Source organism: Actinia tenebrosa, unplaced genomic scaffold, assembly GCF_029948245.1.
Source record: "Actinia tenebrosa isolate PJP-AT-01 unplaced genomic scaffold, QUT_ActTen_1.0 PGA_scaffold2__45_contigs__length_23673736, whole genome shotgun sequence".
In the NCBI taxonomy this organism is placed as follows: domain Eukaryota; kingdom Metazoa; phylum Cnidaria; class Anthozoa; order Actiniaria; family Actiniidae; genus Actinia; species Actinia tenebrosa.
In genome coordinates, this window is record NW_028292579.1 from 5,884,193 (window position 1) to 5,903,102 (window position 18,910).

Genomic DNA, 18,910 nt, shown 5'->3' on the forward strand with positions numbered 1-18,910 from the left:
AAGAAACCTTTGAAAAACTTATAATTTTAGGGCTGAGAAAAACAATAATATCCACCAAAAACACCAATATAGGATAAACACCAGTATATAAATTGTTTGAAAACCAGGCACATAGAGCTATGAATTCAGAGTAAAATTGGTCCAAATTTTTTGTTTTTCACGACTGTCTCTCTTACACACTCAACTGAAGAATCGTTTTCGGTTCAGAACCATAGAACATAGAAGCTGAGACCGAAATGGCATATGGGAAGTTGCATGCTGTGACCGGCGACCCGTGGCATCATCCACTGTTTTTAATACGCGTTTGGCATTCTAGATATAAACCTACTGCACGGATGGCGCAAATGAATAAATTTAAATATAATCATATGTCATTTCCCATGTGCCATTTTGGTCTCAGCTTTTATGTTCTATGTTTCTGAACCCGACAACGATTCTTCAATTGAGTGTAAACGAGCTGTGACGTTATAGTGATATAGGGCAATCTAAAGAAACAGACTCACACTTCCATATTTCATCTTAAAGAGATCCTTCATGAATGCATCGATTTCCTTGGCTTCGATGTAGTTACTACCTGCAAAAGATGTTAAAAAAGAACTTGTTATCGCTATTCACTATTCACTGCAAGTACAGCAGTGGCGCAGCTCAACGGGGTTGAACTGACAGCAGAGACAATACAATCATTAACAAGAACAGAGACGAGGCGGGCGCGTTATGACAACCCACCACGATATAATAAGAGACTGATGGAAGCCTTTGGGCTTCCTTTGGCGAAGGATTTTACACTGAGGTAGGTTTTTGGGTTTCCTGTGGTGTACGTTGCAGTTAACCTCAAATATGGCCCTCACTCAAGTTCAAAAGCAGTTGTAAGATGCTTGAAGGTATTTGTAGATCCATCAAACAGGATATCACCGATTTTATCGATAATATCGTCAGTATGATAGCTGGAACGTTTAGCTCGCGCATCCGTAACTAACTGTAATCGATGTTTGCACGTGATCTTAAGTGTGAAAGCATTGCACCCGGTCCAGTTGTTGGGGTTTATTCATATATTTATATTTCAAAAATAAACATTTTATGAGATTCGATAATCTTTAATATAACTCTAACCAATAAAATAACTATTTTCACAGGAGACTTAGCTTTCTATTGATATGTATTTTGTAAGGAAAATTAGGACCAACCGAAGAAACTCATTTTTTGGAATTCCGACTTCAAGCGACTTCTTTTCCATCAAACAAGGTAATATGTCAAAATTAAAGAATTTAGCAAAGAAAAGTGTTGACATGACATTGTCGGAAAACACAAAGCTTTAAATTGGCGCGTATCTATGGAATGTCATGGAAACGCCTTAATTGACGTCCACCAAAACCTACTTTGTCGCGGTTGCTTTTGAGATATGATCGTCTGACAAATGGTCTCAAAGCACAAAAAGAGATTGGCTAATAATAGTGATATGATCTTTCAGGCTCGGATTTTTTCGCATCAATAGTCAATAGACAATAGTCTCTTCTACAAAAATAAAACCTAATTGACTCCCTCGCTGGCCACAATTACTGAAGATATGAAGTAAAATAACCCAGTGATTATGTTTTGCGGGTACGATGGTTATCTGAGAAAGAAAAGAAAAATTGGTGGTATGTGATAATCTTGGAAAGATAGTGCTCAAAAAGCTCCAGGAATCCCGTCGTAATTGATTGGTTTTTGAGTTGGTAGCAAACGAATAAGAAGTGTCGACCGCGACATTAGGGTCTGCTGTTACTACCAATCAGAATAGAAACGAATGCAGCAAAACATTGCCAAATATTGTTTTTATTGAAAAGAGTATTGAAACTATCATATAGAGTAGATGAAAGCGATATGTAGGGTCTGCGGTCACTACCAATTAGAGTGGTAGTCGTCTGTTTCATATCAAGTTTGATGCAAGACAAGATACCGATAGAGAAATTCTTAACTATTGTTAACTATTAACGTCTATTCTACTTTAAAGTCTCAATAATCTAGGTTGTTGATAAAAGCTTTCAAGTGTCCATTCTAATACATACCAATTCACCTTCTAGGCGCTAGCTTGGATTGTGTTACGGTCACCAAAAAGTTCGGACATCGTTCTCGGATTTTCATACAAATTCACTGACTTTAAAGAGAAAAGTTAGGTAGATCTCTTTAGTTAGCTATCTTAACAGCAGTGAGAAAAGCTGCAATCAAGCTAGAAAAATGATTATTTACTTGTATTTAGAGAACCAACTAAACATTAACCAAGTAAATAGTTCATTTAGAGTCAGTACATTTGAACGGAAATTCGAGAATGTCCGAACTTTTTGGTAACCGTAACACAATCTAAAACAATTTATGCCCCCGTGACGGCTAGCGCCTAAAAGGTGAATTCAATGGGCTTTAAGTCTACAAAAAATAATCGAAAAAAGCTGATTTCTAAATGTCCAAAAGTATTCTATACATAATGAAATGTTACAGGAAAAAGAAGTTAAAATACAGTTTGATTTTCCTCTAGGCGTGGATACATGTTTAGTTTCACTCAAGAGCTGTCAAAATTGTAAAAAGTAATACTTAGAATGTCGCCTGAGAGAACATTTCTGACACGGAGACCAACACATGAAGTATGTATAAATGGCCTGCGGCGTGCATCAATATTCTTCAATAACCGAAAAACGCCTCACATAAGATAAAAACATGCTAAGATCTTAAGATGATTGATAAATATGTCTGATAATAGATTTTATTGCACCAAAGTTACTTGTACTGGGATAATCATTAGTTTACTTGTAAAATATATTTACTGACTGGGAGGTTTCAATGAACTTATTGAATAAATTACTTCAAATTATAATCTTTGCAAATTTTCGGGGATAAAGTGTATGTATCTACTAAAAAACCTGGTAAAGTTATGAATCCTTATCAAATTTATTTCAATCTTCACCACAAAACCAGTGGAAAACAAAACGATCTTGACCACCGCTACACCTGCTTTCTCAGCTATAATTATATACTATTAAGATGAAAACAAAAAAATGAGGGTTTTTGACGGCTCCTGTGCGTCGTTCATGCTGGAATAAAACAACCTGCAAAGCTATGAACCAATCTTAATAAACTTGAGTGAAAAAAACTTTTTATAATTTATATCTATAGAAGCAATTTTTTTCAGCAACCTTTGACCAAAACGTCTGTTTCTAAATGCAAATTACCATATTTAAAAAAAAGGAATTTCAGGGGGTAAAATAAACGAAGTGTTTCTTTTTGGGAATATCGAATAAAGGTGTTCTCGATGCATATTATATACCCCCCTGTGACGGGAAATAGATCATACTGGCTGTAGTTTGGAAAGATGCTAGTGCCTCAAATCTAATATATCTAGCCATACATAGACGTGTTGGATTTTGATTTAGATAAATCAAACTAGTCCTTCTTCATCTACAGAAACAATTTTGAATGATTTGGAATTTGAGATCAAAATTTTATTTGCAGTTTCCCAATAAAACGCATAAAAAATGACACAAAAAAATTTATTTCAATTTTTGAGAAATGTATTCAGGCAAATCGAAACGAAACGAAACCAAATGAAAGAAGGAAAGCGGTTGGATAAATTTTCCTAACGAGAAAATTTAAGATTTTTCAATTTCCGCTGGACGTGTACGCTCTTCAATCACCTGGTACATCGATGTTTTAATGGAAAGCCTGTACAGTTTAAAAAAGACAAACAAAAGTAACCAAAATCGTTCTACTTTACGTGGTTATTTGAGAAAAATCCTTTTACGAAGTGAATAAATTTCATCCAAAATGTATTTGTGTGGTGAGCCTAACATTTATAAAATTAAGCTTCATAGCAAAATACTTTTGACACAATGTTAATTTAACACAAGGTTTGCTCTAGCTAGAACGGTTTATTCAAACTCACCATCTTTGTCGTATTTACGAAAGATTGCAATAAAATCGGTCGATGTTAACTCCTTGGTATCGATGAACGGTTTAGTACTCTTCGCAGCCATCTTGCTCAACTTTTCAACCTCTGATCCAACCAAGCTGATCAAAATAAATTCTGCTTTTGTCGGCTGAATTTGAATACACAAAATATAAATTTTAGATTAACATATACTTGGATGCGATTGGATGGGCAATGCACTCTATTATTAACGTGTACAGGGAGAAAAACGATATAATGAATTGGTTTTTGCACCAAAACAAATTAAACTTATTAGAAATACTAACGTATACCCTCCCTAGAGGTTAGGTTTTAAAGTCTGGATGGTGGACAATGATTTTGTTCGAAATATTCACGTTTGAAGCGCGTCATTGCAAATACATAAAGGATCCTCGAAACAGCTGCTCTCGATTATTGCCATTAACAATCCGATTCTCGTGGCGATTTCGATCCAAATAGACAAGTTTTAAAATGTTTAAAACTGTTAAACGTTTTTTTTAAATATTTGTAGCTTATATTTTGGTTTAGAAGTTAGTTGAGAATTTTTATTTTTCAGAATTTTAGAACGGTATACCCTGCTGGCGAGTAGCACTCAAACAAACAAACAACAGTCATCGATGAAGCATAGAAGTATGATTAGTCTTCTTAAGTTCTTTTGTTGTTCGCCAAGGACACAACTGTATCTAATGAAGCTATCAAAATGGCGCAGTATATAAAGGCCAGTTGCTATAGTAACCAAAGATAGTCAGACGCGAAAGGAAGATACGTTTTTATTGCGGGAGTGTGTGTGTGGCTTCAGAGGGAAGGGACATCAGTGCAAATTTGAAATTTTATAGAGGATCAAACCTTTTTTTATGAAAGCTGTTTCCTTTTCATGAATTTCGTACTGAGTGAAAGAGGGAGGGATACAACCATTCTTTAAAAAGTTTACTGCGAATCCCCCGGCCCCCTCCCCCAATAAAACGTACCTTCAACAAGCCAGCGCTTCATACAGACATTTTAACAAGTGTTTTCGCGAATAAATAATAAACTAGTGAATTTTACAGCTCCAGACACCACGGTGAATAATAATAAGCCCTTTAGAAACCAAAACCAGGCGGGTTAACCCAACACATTTCACATAACATAACCATATATATTTTTGAATAACTATAGAATACTATTGTATTCTTCATGTTTGCCTTCAGCTTCTACAGGGAATGCGTTATCCATAAAATAGCATTTAGAAAAGTTATTACAATAAGGCCATGTGCTGTAGAAATGGAATCATACGATATATCTGGGATGGATCGGCTTACAGATCTTCTAGAAAAAAATATTTAGGAATCATCACTAATTTATGGGGAGGGGGAGGGTGGCCATTTTGGATTCTAAATTTTGAAGAAAAAAACAAAAAAATTGAAGGATATTTATGGTATAATATACAATGTCCCTCCTCCAAATCCCCGCGGAAAACAACCTTCCTAAATTAAAAAAATAATTATAGGAATTCAAGGTTATGAAACGAATTCTATACTAGAATTTTGAATCTTGCTTATTTGTTTTTTGTAAAATTTTGGCAGACATTTGACTTTTGTTTTAACGTGCGCTATCGCAGGTCGCTTCTGAACCCATCTCGATTACTTCAATAAATAATTGATAAAATGATGTTCAAAAATTTGAAAGACGAAATATGAATTAAGCAATATTAAATAAGGATTTTTGATTAGGGGGAGTAATGAACGAAGAGTTTATTGTGAATATTTTTAATTACTAAGCGGTTCGAGTCGTCTATCTTTCTCTCTCAATAGATGTCAAAAAAACGCAATTATGCTGAACACTGAATACAGGCATCCCAGCCACTTTTTAGACAAATATGATAGGAAATATAGGCTGTGCAAGTTCTAAATATAAGAAAATATAGGATTTTTTCCCAAAAATATATGCATTTTATAGGAGCTAAGATAGCTTTTCGATGGCGTAACCAGGGATCGGGAGGGTGCACAGCAAGAGAATATGAACTAGTTCATTTTCTCTTGTGCACAGGCAATGATTTGCAGAACTAAAAAGCCATTTAAAAAAAACAGACACAAAAAAAAGGGGGCCATTTTATTTCCTTCGGCAAATATGCTAGACAGTGTAAAATATAAATGTATCAATCATCAGTCGTCCTATTTATAGGAAATATAGGAGGTTTTCTTTAAATATAGGCTCTTTATAGGATCCTATACAAATTATAGGAAATATAGGATATATAGGAGGTCTGGGATGCCTGTGAATAACGACAATCGAAAGAGGTGTATCGGCTACAATAGGTAAAACATGTTGGTTTAACCTTCTTTTGACTTTTAAAAGAATCTCTATACTTTACCGCTAACAGGCGAGCTGCAATTTCCTATTCTCAGCAATGGATTTATATAAAATAAAGATTTTCATATCCTTAATAATATATACATATATATATACTTATTTCAATAAAGTTAGTCACCTGAAAAGCTACAAAGCTGAGGCCCACAAGGATTATGGGTAGATTCATTTACACGTTCAACCGCTTGATAACTGTTCATGGACTTGCGATTTTTTTACCGGTTACAGTCTCACCTCTTCTGAGCATCATCGAGCTGCAGTTTGTATTAAAAAAGCTTTGTATATATATGCTTTTTTGATATGAAAAGTGTCCCATGATGCTCAGTGATCTCAGCTTTCTAGGTTTTTGGTGACTACCTTTATTGAAATAAGTGCATATATATATATATATATATTCTATCTTTCTTCATAAGCATGGTTCAATGTAGTTAGGGACGCTAAGGTGTCGCGTTAGGGAACAGGTGGTCACCATAGAAACAGCAAAAGCTAAAATATTAAATTTGAATTTAGTTTAGTTGTTAAGAAACAATAATTGTCAGGTGACTAACTTGTACGAGTATGTAGTCCTTTAGTAGGGGAAAAACGGTCAGTAAAGGATATTCTATTCGATGAAAACAAGTTTTGAATTAAATTTAAATTTAATGTTTTGTTTTTCAAAGCCGGCACTTTTCGCTACAAGTAGGCTATAACTTATAGCCTAGTAGTAGCTCATCCAATCAGAACGCAGCATTGATGATAGATAGACCACTGGTTGGATTTGACTAGAATAGGACTTTTGCAACAACAGGTTACGTTACCCTACCCCCGGTAAAAAGAGATGTTGTGTCAAAATGAAAAATAACATGTAACACAGGAGAAATGGCTTTAGATACAAAATCGAATAGTTTATAAGGATTTGTATGGGAAAATATATTGTATGGCAAAATTCGCCACATTTTCTCATCCAAATCCTTATAAAATATTCGGTTTTATATTCAATGTCTCCTATAGTCAACATTATAAGCTGAAACTTTGCCTTCTTACTAATATTGAGATGCTCTTTCCATTTCTGGTGTTCATTTTGACACAACGTCTCTTTTTACCGGGGGTAGGGTCACGTGACCTGTTGTTACAAGAGGCCTATTAAATCAGTAGCTAACACTGATGATGTCACTTTTAGTCTTTTTTAGTCAAAAATAACGATAATCAAATGTTTCACTTATGTTGTTTTGGAAAAAGACCATAAAAACAAGCGTTACTTTTAGGAATATATAAGTATTATTTTTAGTTAGGCGTACTCAATATGGTTAACAGAATTAATGGCTTCAATGAAAGCTAAAAGTGATGATTGTAACACCTGCCTTGAATACCTTGCCAGAATATTCGAGTACCAGTTTATTGGCAGTATGTTTTTTTTTGGATAAAATGTATTTCTTACCAATAACGTGCAAGCTAGAGAGCTTCTTTGTTTACCGCTGGTTCTCTGTACCATTTACTTGCATTTAATCGCCTTCCAAGAGTATAAGTAATTACATATTACTAAGATTCTTATAGAGCGTTTTCACGTGACGTCACAGCGGCCATGTTGGTGTACCAAACAATACATTTTTGAATCCTCCAGGATTTGAACTCTATTTTTAACTGCGCAGAAAGTTTCTATTGTTTGGTACATGGTTGCCTTCTCACGTGAGTGAAACAACCTCCATTAGAACAAAATTTGCAAGAGCATACTTTTTAAATGTACTTTACAAAGTAATAATGTTAAATTAAGTATTTTAGGAGTCCGCTTACGAGTCAAAAAAGGAAAATTAAAAATTAATCTAGTTTACTACCTTTCCAAGCCATTCCACAACAGCCAATCAGAATACAGATGTAAATTAGGGAAGCCAATTAAATGTACCTGCTGATGTTTAGAATAAAAATGCGCATCGAGTTTTATGCTGAGAATAAACGCTGTTGACCTGCACTATACTCCTTTAACAAACATATTCGATTTTCAGAGAAAATCTAGTACAGAAAAAAATGAGTTCATTTGACAGCGAAATAGAAGCTTTCTTCTTAAAGCACTTTGAAACTATCGATGAAAATGACTTGGATGAAAAATTTCAAAAGTATGACAAAGATGGTAGGTTATGAGGAATTTAAAGTATTGCTTGTATTTTTTAGTTAAAAAGTAAAACTAAGCGATAGGAAATGGTAATGGAAGTGAAAACAAATGAATACAAACGAAACGAAATAAATTTTCTTCTAGCATTCAAAACAGTTTTATCTTAATCTTTTTCTGCTCTTTTTTGAGGTTGAAACTAAAGTCTTTTTTTTTTTTTTTTTTTTTTTTTTTTTTTTTTTTTTTAAATTCCAATTCGTAGGTAATGGCTTTATCGAAAAGAAAGAATTGGAGGATTTGATTAAAGATATTTCTGAAGAAAAGGTAAAAATACATTTACTATATGCCCACTAGTGCGGAGAAATATTGTAACGATAGAGGTAATCTCAGTTGAATTTTCTTAGTGCAAATATTATAACTGGGCATGTTTAGGGTAGAGCAATAAGGTTGTTGGTAGTGGGAACTTAACTCTAAGGCATATATATATATAGGCATATATATAGACACTCGATTGCAGAAACGTTGTAGTATACATTTATACATTTATACAAATATCTAATGGGATGCATAATACAAAATAACCATTTCCAACGCTTAAAACCAACTGATTTATAATCTGTACGATCTAATGGACAAGAAATAATATTTTGACAGTCATTGAATGAAACAAACAATAAATAAAGCGATTTTTCTGTTTTGCATATCATTAAATATACTGAATGAATTAGATATTTGTATAAATGTATACTACGTTTCTGCAATCGAGTGTATATATATATATATATATATACATACATTTTATTTTAGTTTATAAGTAATAACCGTTAATGATTTTTAGAAAGTTTTTTGAAAGTTTAAAAATTAAGAAATAATTCCATTTCTCTGTTCTCTTTTTCATTATTATTCAATTTAGTGTTGAGAAAACGCTTTTAAAACTGAGTAAAAATTGTCCAACTATAATAAAATGGCCATAGATTATTTATCATCAATAGTCTATTAATAATCTTTATATTCTAAAGCTATAGCTCTAACTAAATTGTCATTACTTTTTGAAATTTTTACATTTTTAGGTCATCAATTTTTCTCTATCCATTTCTACTTCTAGCTTTATATTCAAATACAAATCCTAATCTTAATCAATAATTTATATTTTGATAATTATTCGCTGGTAACAAAATGTAAACACACAACAGGTACGTACCTGAAACAGGTTCTAAAACGCGCCGCTAAGGTAGGCTTTTAGTTAGGCTTAAGTTCCTCTCCTGAAAGATCCCTACGAAGCCATAATTTGACAAACAACTAATTAGTAAGATGAAATTCAATCATCCTCTACAATAACACACCCTAAAAATTGCGATAGACGTATTGCGCATGCGCGGAAAATTGGCTGGAAAACGATGGGCTGACGCGTACAAAATATGATTTTTAGATATGATAAAATTAATAATTATTATTAAAAAGTAATAATATCGATAATGGGATTTAACCTTGGTTTCTTAGAGTGGCTATTCTTTCCCTTAACTTGAATTGGAATTTAGAAGTTTTAGAATTTCTGCGGAGGGAGGAAACCGGAGAACCCGGTAAAAAAACACTCGAAGCACAGGAGAGAACCAACTATAGCATCTCTACTCACATACACTACGATCACCAAGTTTAGGAATTAAACCCTGGCCATGGTCGCATTGGTGAGAGGCGAGCGCTCTGACCACCACGCCACCCGTGCTTTCCATATTTATGTCTAATAAAACAGCCTAACTAAACATTATTTCTATTCTTAGCTTACTGCTGATTCACTCAAAGAGTTTAAAACAGTACTGTTGAACAAGTTGGACAAGAACGGCGATGGAAAGATCGATAAGAATGAGGTTTGTGACTTGTATGAATCAGTAGTTGTTCAGACCACGTCATCTTCTTGCGAATGAAAAATATATATTAAGCTTTAGCTATTGTACCACAGCGTGGAACACTAACAACAGAGCTAGGCTCCAACCAAGTGAAAGCCCAAAGATCGAATTGGAATTTAGAAGTTGATTTTTGAGGAGGAAGGAAAACCGGAGAACCCGGAGAAAAACCCTCGAAGCACATGAGAGAACCAACGAACAACCAACGAACAACGAACAAACGAACAAAAAACGAACAAAAAACGAACAAACGAACAACAAACGATCAACAAACGAACAACAAACGAACAACAAACGAACAACAAACGAACAACAAACGAACAACAAACATCAAGGTAAATAGGTCCTTAGATACAACTGAAAAGCATTCTTAGTTTTTTACTAATATAAACTATCCTTACAGCTGAGAGCCATATTGCCGACCCAGGCAAACTTCTTACATCAATTCTGCCAACATGGAAAAACGATCTGTGGAGTGGATTTCTTTAAGGTGCGTATACATATGAATGATACAACATCGTGGCACCGCAGGCAACCCAATCGAAAATCGGATCACTTAGCACTAAGTAGTCATTATTGTTTTTATAGATTTGGAATCACTATGATGTGAACAGCAATGGCAGTCTCGAAGGAACTGAATTAGACGTAAGTGAAAGTTCAGCACTAGAACTGTTTTCGTATAAGTAGGAAACGTACAGCACGTACACGGTACGACATGCCGTAACATTGAAATGGCTTCCCGTAAGAATGGCACCATATGCCGTAACATTGAAATGGTTTCCAGTAAGAATGATACGATATGCCGTAGCATTGAAATGGCTTCTTCCAGTAATTCGGTACTTCCAGTTATGGTAAGATACGGTACGGCTACGAATTTGTCGTATCGTTTCCCACTCAACCGAAAACCGTCCCAAAAGACTTAACGGAAATTGATCCTTGTTCTTATCTTAAAGAATTTCCTTCGTGACTTGATCCTAAAAAATCGCCCAAAAACGAATCGAAGCCTTAGTGATGAGGAGCTGGCAAACAAGATCAAAATTCTTCATAATGCCTTGGTAAGTTTGACACTATAAGAATTTGGTACACAAGAAAGTCAATCGAAGAAAGCTAGTGATAAAGAGTTTGCACAAAGGAAACCCGAGCGATAGAGCTTGGGATTTATTTTACGTCGAACATGCAGGAATTGAAACAGTCCAGGAATCGAAACCTGGTCGCAGTGAGCACAGGAGAGAATCAACAACAAACTCTACTCACATACACCGATCGAGTCCAGGAATCGAAACCTGGTCGCAGTGAGCACAAGAGAGAATCAACAACAAACTCTACTCACATACACCGATCGAGTCCAGGAATCGAAACCTGGTCGCAGTGAGCACAGGAGAGAATCAACAACAAACTCTACTCACATACAACGATCGAGTCCAGGAATCGAAACCTGCTCGCAGTGAGCACAGGAGAGAATCAACAACAAACTCTACTCACATACAACGATCGAGTACAGGAATCGAAACCTGGTCGCATTGAGCACAGGAAAGAATCAACAACAAACTCCACTCACATACACCGATCGAGTCCAGGAATCGAAACCTGGTCGCAGTGAGCACAAGAGAGAATCAACAACAAACTCTACTCGCATACACCGATCGATATAAAAAAAACGAAAAGAAAAAAAAACTATGAGAGTTGAGTTGCTGCTTTGCAAGCGTTTTTGGTCGTATGAAATACTTTTATAGTATTGATTGTTTTCCCCTTTTTTGGTAGTTGGACAAATTCAATCAGAAAAGCAGTGGAAGTCTTTCAAAAAATGATCTCTTCACGTAAGTAAATCTATTTTTAATTACCTTACACGACTTGGACATCCATTGCGCATGACAGAGCATTCTGGGAGCAATTCCAACCCAATGCTTAACTGAAAATAAGAGCACCAATTTAAGTCTTTTGTTACATAACAGGAATGTTCAATAAAGTAACCAATGACACAGAATCAGAGCTAAAAATAAACCGTATTCAAATTTCTGAAAGAAGCGCGGAGACTGGTCTTTCCTATTGTTCTTTCTGCAAATGCACTATATCAAAATAGAAAGTTAAAATCAGCTGGAGTTTTTTTCAATCCTTGCACTGCTCTGGTTGTTGCACGATATTGTAGTTCGTATTAACGTATCTTAGAAACGTAAGCGTTGCGCAACATGTCACACGACATTATTGTCCGTATTACCATATCTTAGTAACGTTAAAGGGTTGCGCAACATGTTACACAACATTGTTGTCCATATTACAGTATCGTATTAATGTTAGAGTGTTGCGTAACACGTCACACGACATTGTTGTCCGTATTAAAGTATCTTAGTAACGCAAGTGTTGATATAACATGTTACACGACACTGCTGCCGTATTAGCGTATCTTTGTAATGTTAAATTGTTGCGCAACATATTACACAACACTGTTGTCCGTTTTACCGTATCGTAGTAGCGTTAAAGTGTTGCGCAACATGTTACACAACATTATTGCCCGTACTACCGTATCTTAGTAACGTTAGATAGATACTATATAATAAGATTAAATACGTCACTAATTTAAACGACATGCTTAATATCATTTCTAATATGGTTCATACCTTTTCATTTTTAATGACAGCTTCCTTCAAGTAGATGCAACGTCTCCAAGCTTCCAGGTAAAGTATCCAAGAACCTCAGTGTCCAGTATTCATACTATGGGGTCTAGCTTGACGTTGTAGCCGAGAGGGATACGGGCCAGGCCCCTTCCCCCTTACTCCTCCCCCCCCCCCACCCCCACCCTTACAGACACACACAAATTACGCTCATATGTCCCTGTGCCCTCTAAGCCGAACAAACTCTCCTCAGATGAAGAAAAAACTAGTTGATACTGTATTGTGTTAAAAAGCAGTTTTTGTATGACTGTTAAAAGCTCGCGGCACCAACGCGGTCGTAACAGGGCAAGGCATACGACATACCAACCACATTGCGCGAGAATTTACTCTCCATCCAATCAAATACCTGAAACAGCAAGAACGCGGCGCGGACACGTTCACAGTCACGCCAATGTCACGCCACTACCAGACCAATCACATTGCGCGAGGGAAAAATAAATCGGCCAATCAAAATTCTAGATAACATTACGGTCGCGGCAAGGCACGCATGAGGCACTGAGCTTTTCATAGTCATAAAAACTGCTCTATTGAATATTTTACAGGGAAAATCTAGCGGAGAATTCGAGGAGATATTTGCCAACTACGATAAGGTAATAGTATGATTTGAAATGTCAAAAAGTGGATTTCTTATAGATTTAAAATGCCAAGAGAGGATTTCCTGAATTGTTATTGGATTAGAATAAGCTTTGTTTCTGACAGACAGAAAGGAAGACATTTAGATACCAAATTATACTGTTTTTAAAGCACTCTGGTTGATTTTGTTTTTCAAATAGAATACAGAGAAAACGACTGAAAGAGTGCAAACAATATATCCGTGAAATATTAGTAATATCAACTTACACTATTTTATGCTAATTCTATTGTTTTCTTTTGTTTAACTAGCACTATTTTGAACAATTTAGTAATTAGTGTTTCACGGATATATTGTCTGCACTCTATTCCAAAACAACTAACATATTATTGAAATTATACTAGTCTTACAACATTAATATGGGTTTTTAGTCCTTAGACGGAGACGTCTGTGAGCAACGGTACCTTAAACATTATTCTATTCATCCATTATATTAGCATCATTCAAATTTTATCGTGTCTAAGCGATATTGTAGACGTTGAGTAACACCATGATACTTAAAACGGCACTGAAAGATTGCATCTAACGTAAAACTACTTTACTCTAAGGACAAGAATGGTACCATCGAAGGAGCGGAGCTAGCCAAGCTGCTGGCAGACCTTCTTGTCCTTGACGGAGATGGGGTAAGATAACTAGGGAACCGTTCTTTAATTACCGAAGGGGGGGTGTGGGTGGGGGACAACTTTTTGTCATTCAATGTTGTCGATGAACATCTATTTCCATTTAATAATAATAATATGACAAAAGAAATGGCCGCCACGTTGGTTGACATGTCAAAAGAATCAGACCAAATATTTTGTTAAACTCAACCAATAACACGTTACAGACAGCCATAAAATAACGAGGCCCTTTCGCACTGTTTTCTCAAGATTTGGGCCCTTTACATGAAATGACTCGGTGATATAAAGGTGATATATAATGAACCTTAAAGAATGGGCATTCCACAAACTTATTATCCCTTATTATTATCATTAGTCTTAATTATTGTTATTTTTAATTATTATATATAATAGTTATATCGAATGGGCATTCTACAAACTTATTATCCCTTATTATTATCATTAGTCTTAATTATTGTTATTTTTAATTATTATATATAATAGTTATAACGAATGGGCATTCTACAAACTTATTATCCCTTATTATTATCATTAGCCTTAATTATTGTTATTTTTAATTATTATATATAATAGTTATAACGAATGGGCATTCTACAAACTTATTATCCCTTATTATTATCATTAGTCTTAATTATTGTTATTTTTAATTACTATTGATAGTTAATGAAATTAATTTAATTAAACCGATTAATTGATTGATTAATTTATCATTAATATTTTTCCAGATTACAGAAGAAGACATGAACGAGTATTCCAACATCGTTCTGTCAAAACTCGATAAGAATAAAGACAAGAAAATACAGAAGTCTGAACTGAAGGAATTTCTCAAGATAGAAGATTAACAATCATGACATTTATTTAGTCTTCACTAAGAAGTTTGCTTCTTTTTTAATAATTTTTGGAATTGAGGGTTTGTAGGGATTACTTTTTGCAATACTGCACTATACAGCTGTATCAAAATTACAATTTTCACATTTACTTGAATAGGTTTAATGAAAATGACGTGTTGCATGCTTGCGTTCGTTTGAGCACCAATTTTGTACTTTCAATAATAAGTTATGGCATGTATTAAAGCGTTTATTATAAACTTTAAAGCGTTCAATTTTATCAATTCCCTGAAACCACATCTGAGCTGATCACAGTCAGGACAAGGGCAGGGAATGTACAAATCGGAGGCGTGAGAGATGGTACACGGTACAACACAAAATACAGAAAGGAAGGATGAGGGAGGGAGGAAAGGAAGGAAAGAAAGAAAGAAGGAAAGAAGGAAAGAAGGAAAGAAGGAAAGAAGGAAAGAAGGAAAGAAGGAAAGAAGGAAAGAAGGAAAGAAGGAAGGAAGGAAAGGAAGGAAGGAAGAAAGGAAGGGAGGAAGGAAGGAAGGAAGAAAGGAAGGAAGGAAAGGAAAGGAAAGGAAAGGAAAGGAAAGAAAAGGAAAGGAAAGGAAAGGAAAGGAAGGAAGCAAGGAAGCAAGGGAGCAAGGAAGCAAGGATGCAATGAACGACGGCAGAAAGGAGGGAAGCAAGGAAGCAAGGTAGAAACAAAATGGAACAGAAGGAGAATAGAAGGGCAATGGAAGGAAAGGAAGGAAAAAGGAACAAGGGAGACAGGAATCGAAAGCGAAGGGAAGGTCAACGAATGAAGAAATAATAACGAATGTTCAGAAACATAGCTCAAGCAAGTAGCAGACGATTTGTCTATAATTAGCGTTCATGACAATATCCATCATCTCATCTTTTCAGTGCTTAGTGCCTAATAACCTTTAATTGCCACTATTACGTTGTCACGGTAACCAATAATCTCTAGAAAGCTTTTACTTGAGTCGAAATTGAAATCCTCTTAGAAACTAATACCACTAAACAATCTCAACATTATGACATTCAAGGGCCATTTTCTTAATCTTTATCAGCTTGTCTACAATTTCACAGGGAAATTCCAGCTCAGTATTTTCTAAGTGTTGTATACGATTATTATGAGGAATAAAACGACCGAGTTGTCTACAAAGTAAGGTTGTCTTTATACCGTAATACAGACGCGAGAAACAATAACACATTAATAGTTTTCTCTGGTTCTAGAGTCTTCTACAATCTCAAGGGTTTCTCTTAGTGCAGTCAATTTATATTAGTTATATTAAAATGCCTTAACGAAGATTTACACGTAAACAAACAAGCGCACGAGAAACCTACCTCCTACAGCAAACTATCAGTTAGCCAATCACAACGCGCGTAGTATCTGAAATATTTTATAACTCTAATTTTCACTGGCCAATCACAACGAACGTAGTATGTTATACTTTATGACTCAAATTTTTAGCTGGCCAATCACAGCGCACGTAGTATTTTTTATATTTTATAACTCAAATTCTCAGCTGGCCAATCACATTGAACTTAGTATGTTAAATTTTATAACATATTTTCAGCTGGCCAATCACAGCGCACGCAGTATCTTATATTCTCTAGGATTTTCTTAAATCTTTGTAAGCAACTTTATTTTTAGAATCTCAATGGATCACAGTGAGAGAAACATCAATGAAGCTTTTCATAAAAGTAAATAAATAAATATAAATTTGAATAAGAAAGAAAATTCGCGAAGCATTTTGGTTGTGGTAGGAAAATGACGCCATTATGCCAACGGCCTATTGGTGCAGGCATTAAGTGAACATTGGAATAAGGAGGAATTCTCAAAAATTGCCATGTAAAAATGGTCTTTGCCAAGAACAAGATTATGTACCACGATTTCCAGTCCAGTGTCAAAACTGATGCAATATCATGATTTTTTTATTAAATCTGCATTTTATCATTTTAACTGTTTTTTCTAAGTTGTTGATTTACAAGACATTGGAAATCACTATGGTGAAGGAACATTCCAGCAAAATATCAAACTTAATAAAAAAAAACTAAAAAAACTTATGCCTGGAATACATAATAAGAATATACTAATAGAATATCCTTATAATTTTAAGGCCCTTTTTTCTGCTCCTGCGACTTAAAAAAAAAAATTCGTGCCGCATATATTATGATGTTCATTAATAGGTCGAGTTTCTTAAAGAAAATTATAAAAGCGGCATACTTGAAAATATTGCCTTATTATTGAAAATAATTTTGTGAAGTGCTTTCTATTCTCTTATATAAAGAAAGGAGAACTATTCTCCGCCATTGGAAATGAATGCAGTTGTAATATAGGACTTCAATCAAATTGTTTTTAATTTACTGTTGGTAGAATTTGAAGAAAAGTGGGTTTTTTTAAAATTGCTTTAGTGAATTTAAAGCAACGAAGAAAATTCTTGGTTTTGTGAAATGGAAAAAAAAAAAAAAAAAAATCAGTCGCCAATTACTCTGATGAAAAGTTTAAGTGAAAATCAAAATATGAATGAAAAAAGATTGAAATAAAAACAAAAAACCTTTTGGAATAAAAAGAAAAATTACAACAAATGCGTACGTTTTAAAGCTGTAAAAATACCACTTTAAATTCAGTATATCGATATCCTGAAACAACCCCCAGGTTTATTAAAGTCAAGGCAAGGTTAAACAACAGTTTGAGTTGTAATTTAGCGCCGGTGTTAGCGTGGAGGGAGGAAAACCGGAGAACTAGGAGAAAAACTCTCGAATCGAGGGAGAGTGATGTACGAAACTCGAACACAAGCGATGAGTATTTGCTCAAAAATCATGCCCTGCTGAAAAGTATAGCTGAATATATTCGCTGCGGCACTATGGAATTGCTTATAAGAAATTTCAATTTATTTCAACGCTCCTTCTTCACATGGCTACTAATAGACCTAGAAAGAAGCTTAAGGGCGCTCGCTATCAAATGGAAAGGCCATCAGTGTTCAATTTTACGTCCGCCTGAGAATGGATACCATGGCCGCTTCTATATATAGTGAATATTGGGTCATCCTCTATATCCTGCATACACCCGATATATCAATATCGGGATATACCCATATATACATCAATGTGCAAAATAAAATAATAATAAAAAAATTGACAGAAATAAAAGAAATTGTGGATAACATAGCTGTTAATTTTTCAGAGGCCATGGAAGTAGACTAACAGGGGAAAAAACTAAATGTAAGTGAAGGTATCCCATAACTTGTAGTATCTTTTGATATATATTCATTATCTTATAAGAAGGTCAAAGCTTTCAGATATGTATGTAAAATATATTTATGCTTGGAAATAAACACAATCAAGAAACAAATCAGCTAAAATATTTCATGAATAATTCAAGAACTTGGTATCAATTCAGTGTTTTGCATAGAAAAAAATCAAATACTAAATCGTTATCCTTCAAAATGTTTTAGGGTATACCTATATTTAGTATATCTATACGCCTACTTCCGCTAATTTAGATATACAAATTGTAGCGAGGCTTTCAGTAAGTATTCAGTATGATTTCACCTGTCACCAGGTCACTTGGATATCAGCGTGTTTGTTTTCAATACTTAACATGACTGTCATCAATGTTATCAATATTATTAATATAAACATGATTTTCATCGATCAATATTCATAATGTTCGTGTTTTTTTTAGTGTTACATTAATGTAAAGCAACTGAGTCCATTTCTTTGACTAAGGTTAATATTCATTTAAGAGTCCATCCGTCCGTCCATCCATCCATCCATCCGCATCCATCTATCTATCCATTCATCCATCCATCCATCCACCCACCCACCCACCCACCCATACATCCATCTACCCACCCACCCATCTATCCATCCATCCATCCATC

The 18,910-nt window shown here is 34.8% G+C and overlaps 2 protein-coding genes across 4 annotated transcripts in view; one reads left to right on the top strand and one right to left on the bottom strand.

Moving 5' to 3' along the window:
• LOC116306418 (calretinin-like) overlaps positions 1-12,159 on the bottom strand; it is a 19,094-nt gene extending 6,935 nt beyond the window's left edge. The window contains exons 1-3 of one of the 3 annotated variants that reach the window (XM_031716472.2): positions 12,106-12,159; positions 3,911-4,064; positions 504-574 (exon numbers count right to left, since the gene is read on the bottom strand). In XM_031716472.2, coding sequence (XP_031572332.2) covers positions 504-574; positions 3,911-4,064; positions 12,106-12,144 — 264 coding nt within the window. In that variant the 5' untranslated portion in view covers positions 12,145-12,159. Of the gene's footprint in view, positions 1-503; positions 575-3,910; positions 4,065-4,221; positions 4,262-7,697; positions 7,770-12,105 lie in introns of those variants that run through there. The other 2 variants (XM_031716471.2, XM_089033745.1) reach the window with 2 other exon arrangements.
• Positions 8,193-15,278, top strand: LOC116306419 (secretagogin). Its single transcript, XM_089033746.1, has 11 exons — positions 8,193-8,384; positions 8,626-8,687; positions 10,142-10,228; positions 10,668-10,754; positions 10,853-10,909; positions 11,218-11,319; positions 12,026-12,081; positions 12,900-12,936; positions 13,476-13,523; positions 14,113-14,187; positions 14,910-15,278. Exons 1-11 carry the CDS (start codon positions 8,282-8,284, stop codon positions 15,024-15,026), a joined length of 831 nt encoding a protein of 276 aa, XP_088889872.1. The 5' UTR covers positions 8,193-8,281; the 3' UTR covers positions 15,027-15,278.
• Positions 15,279-18,910: the final 3,632 nt, after the last annotated feature.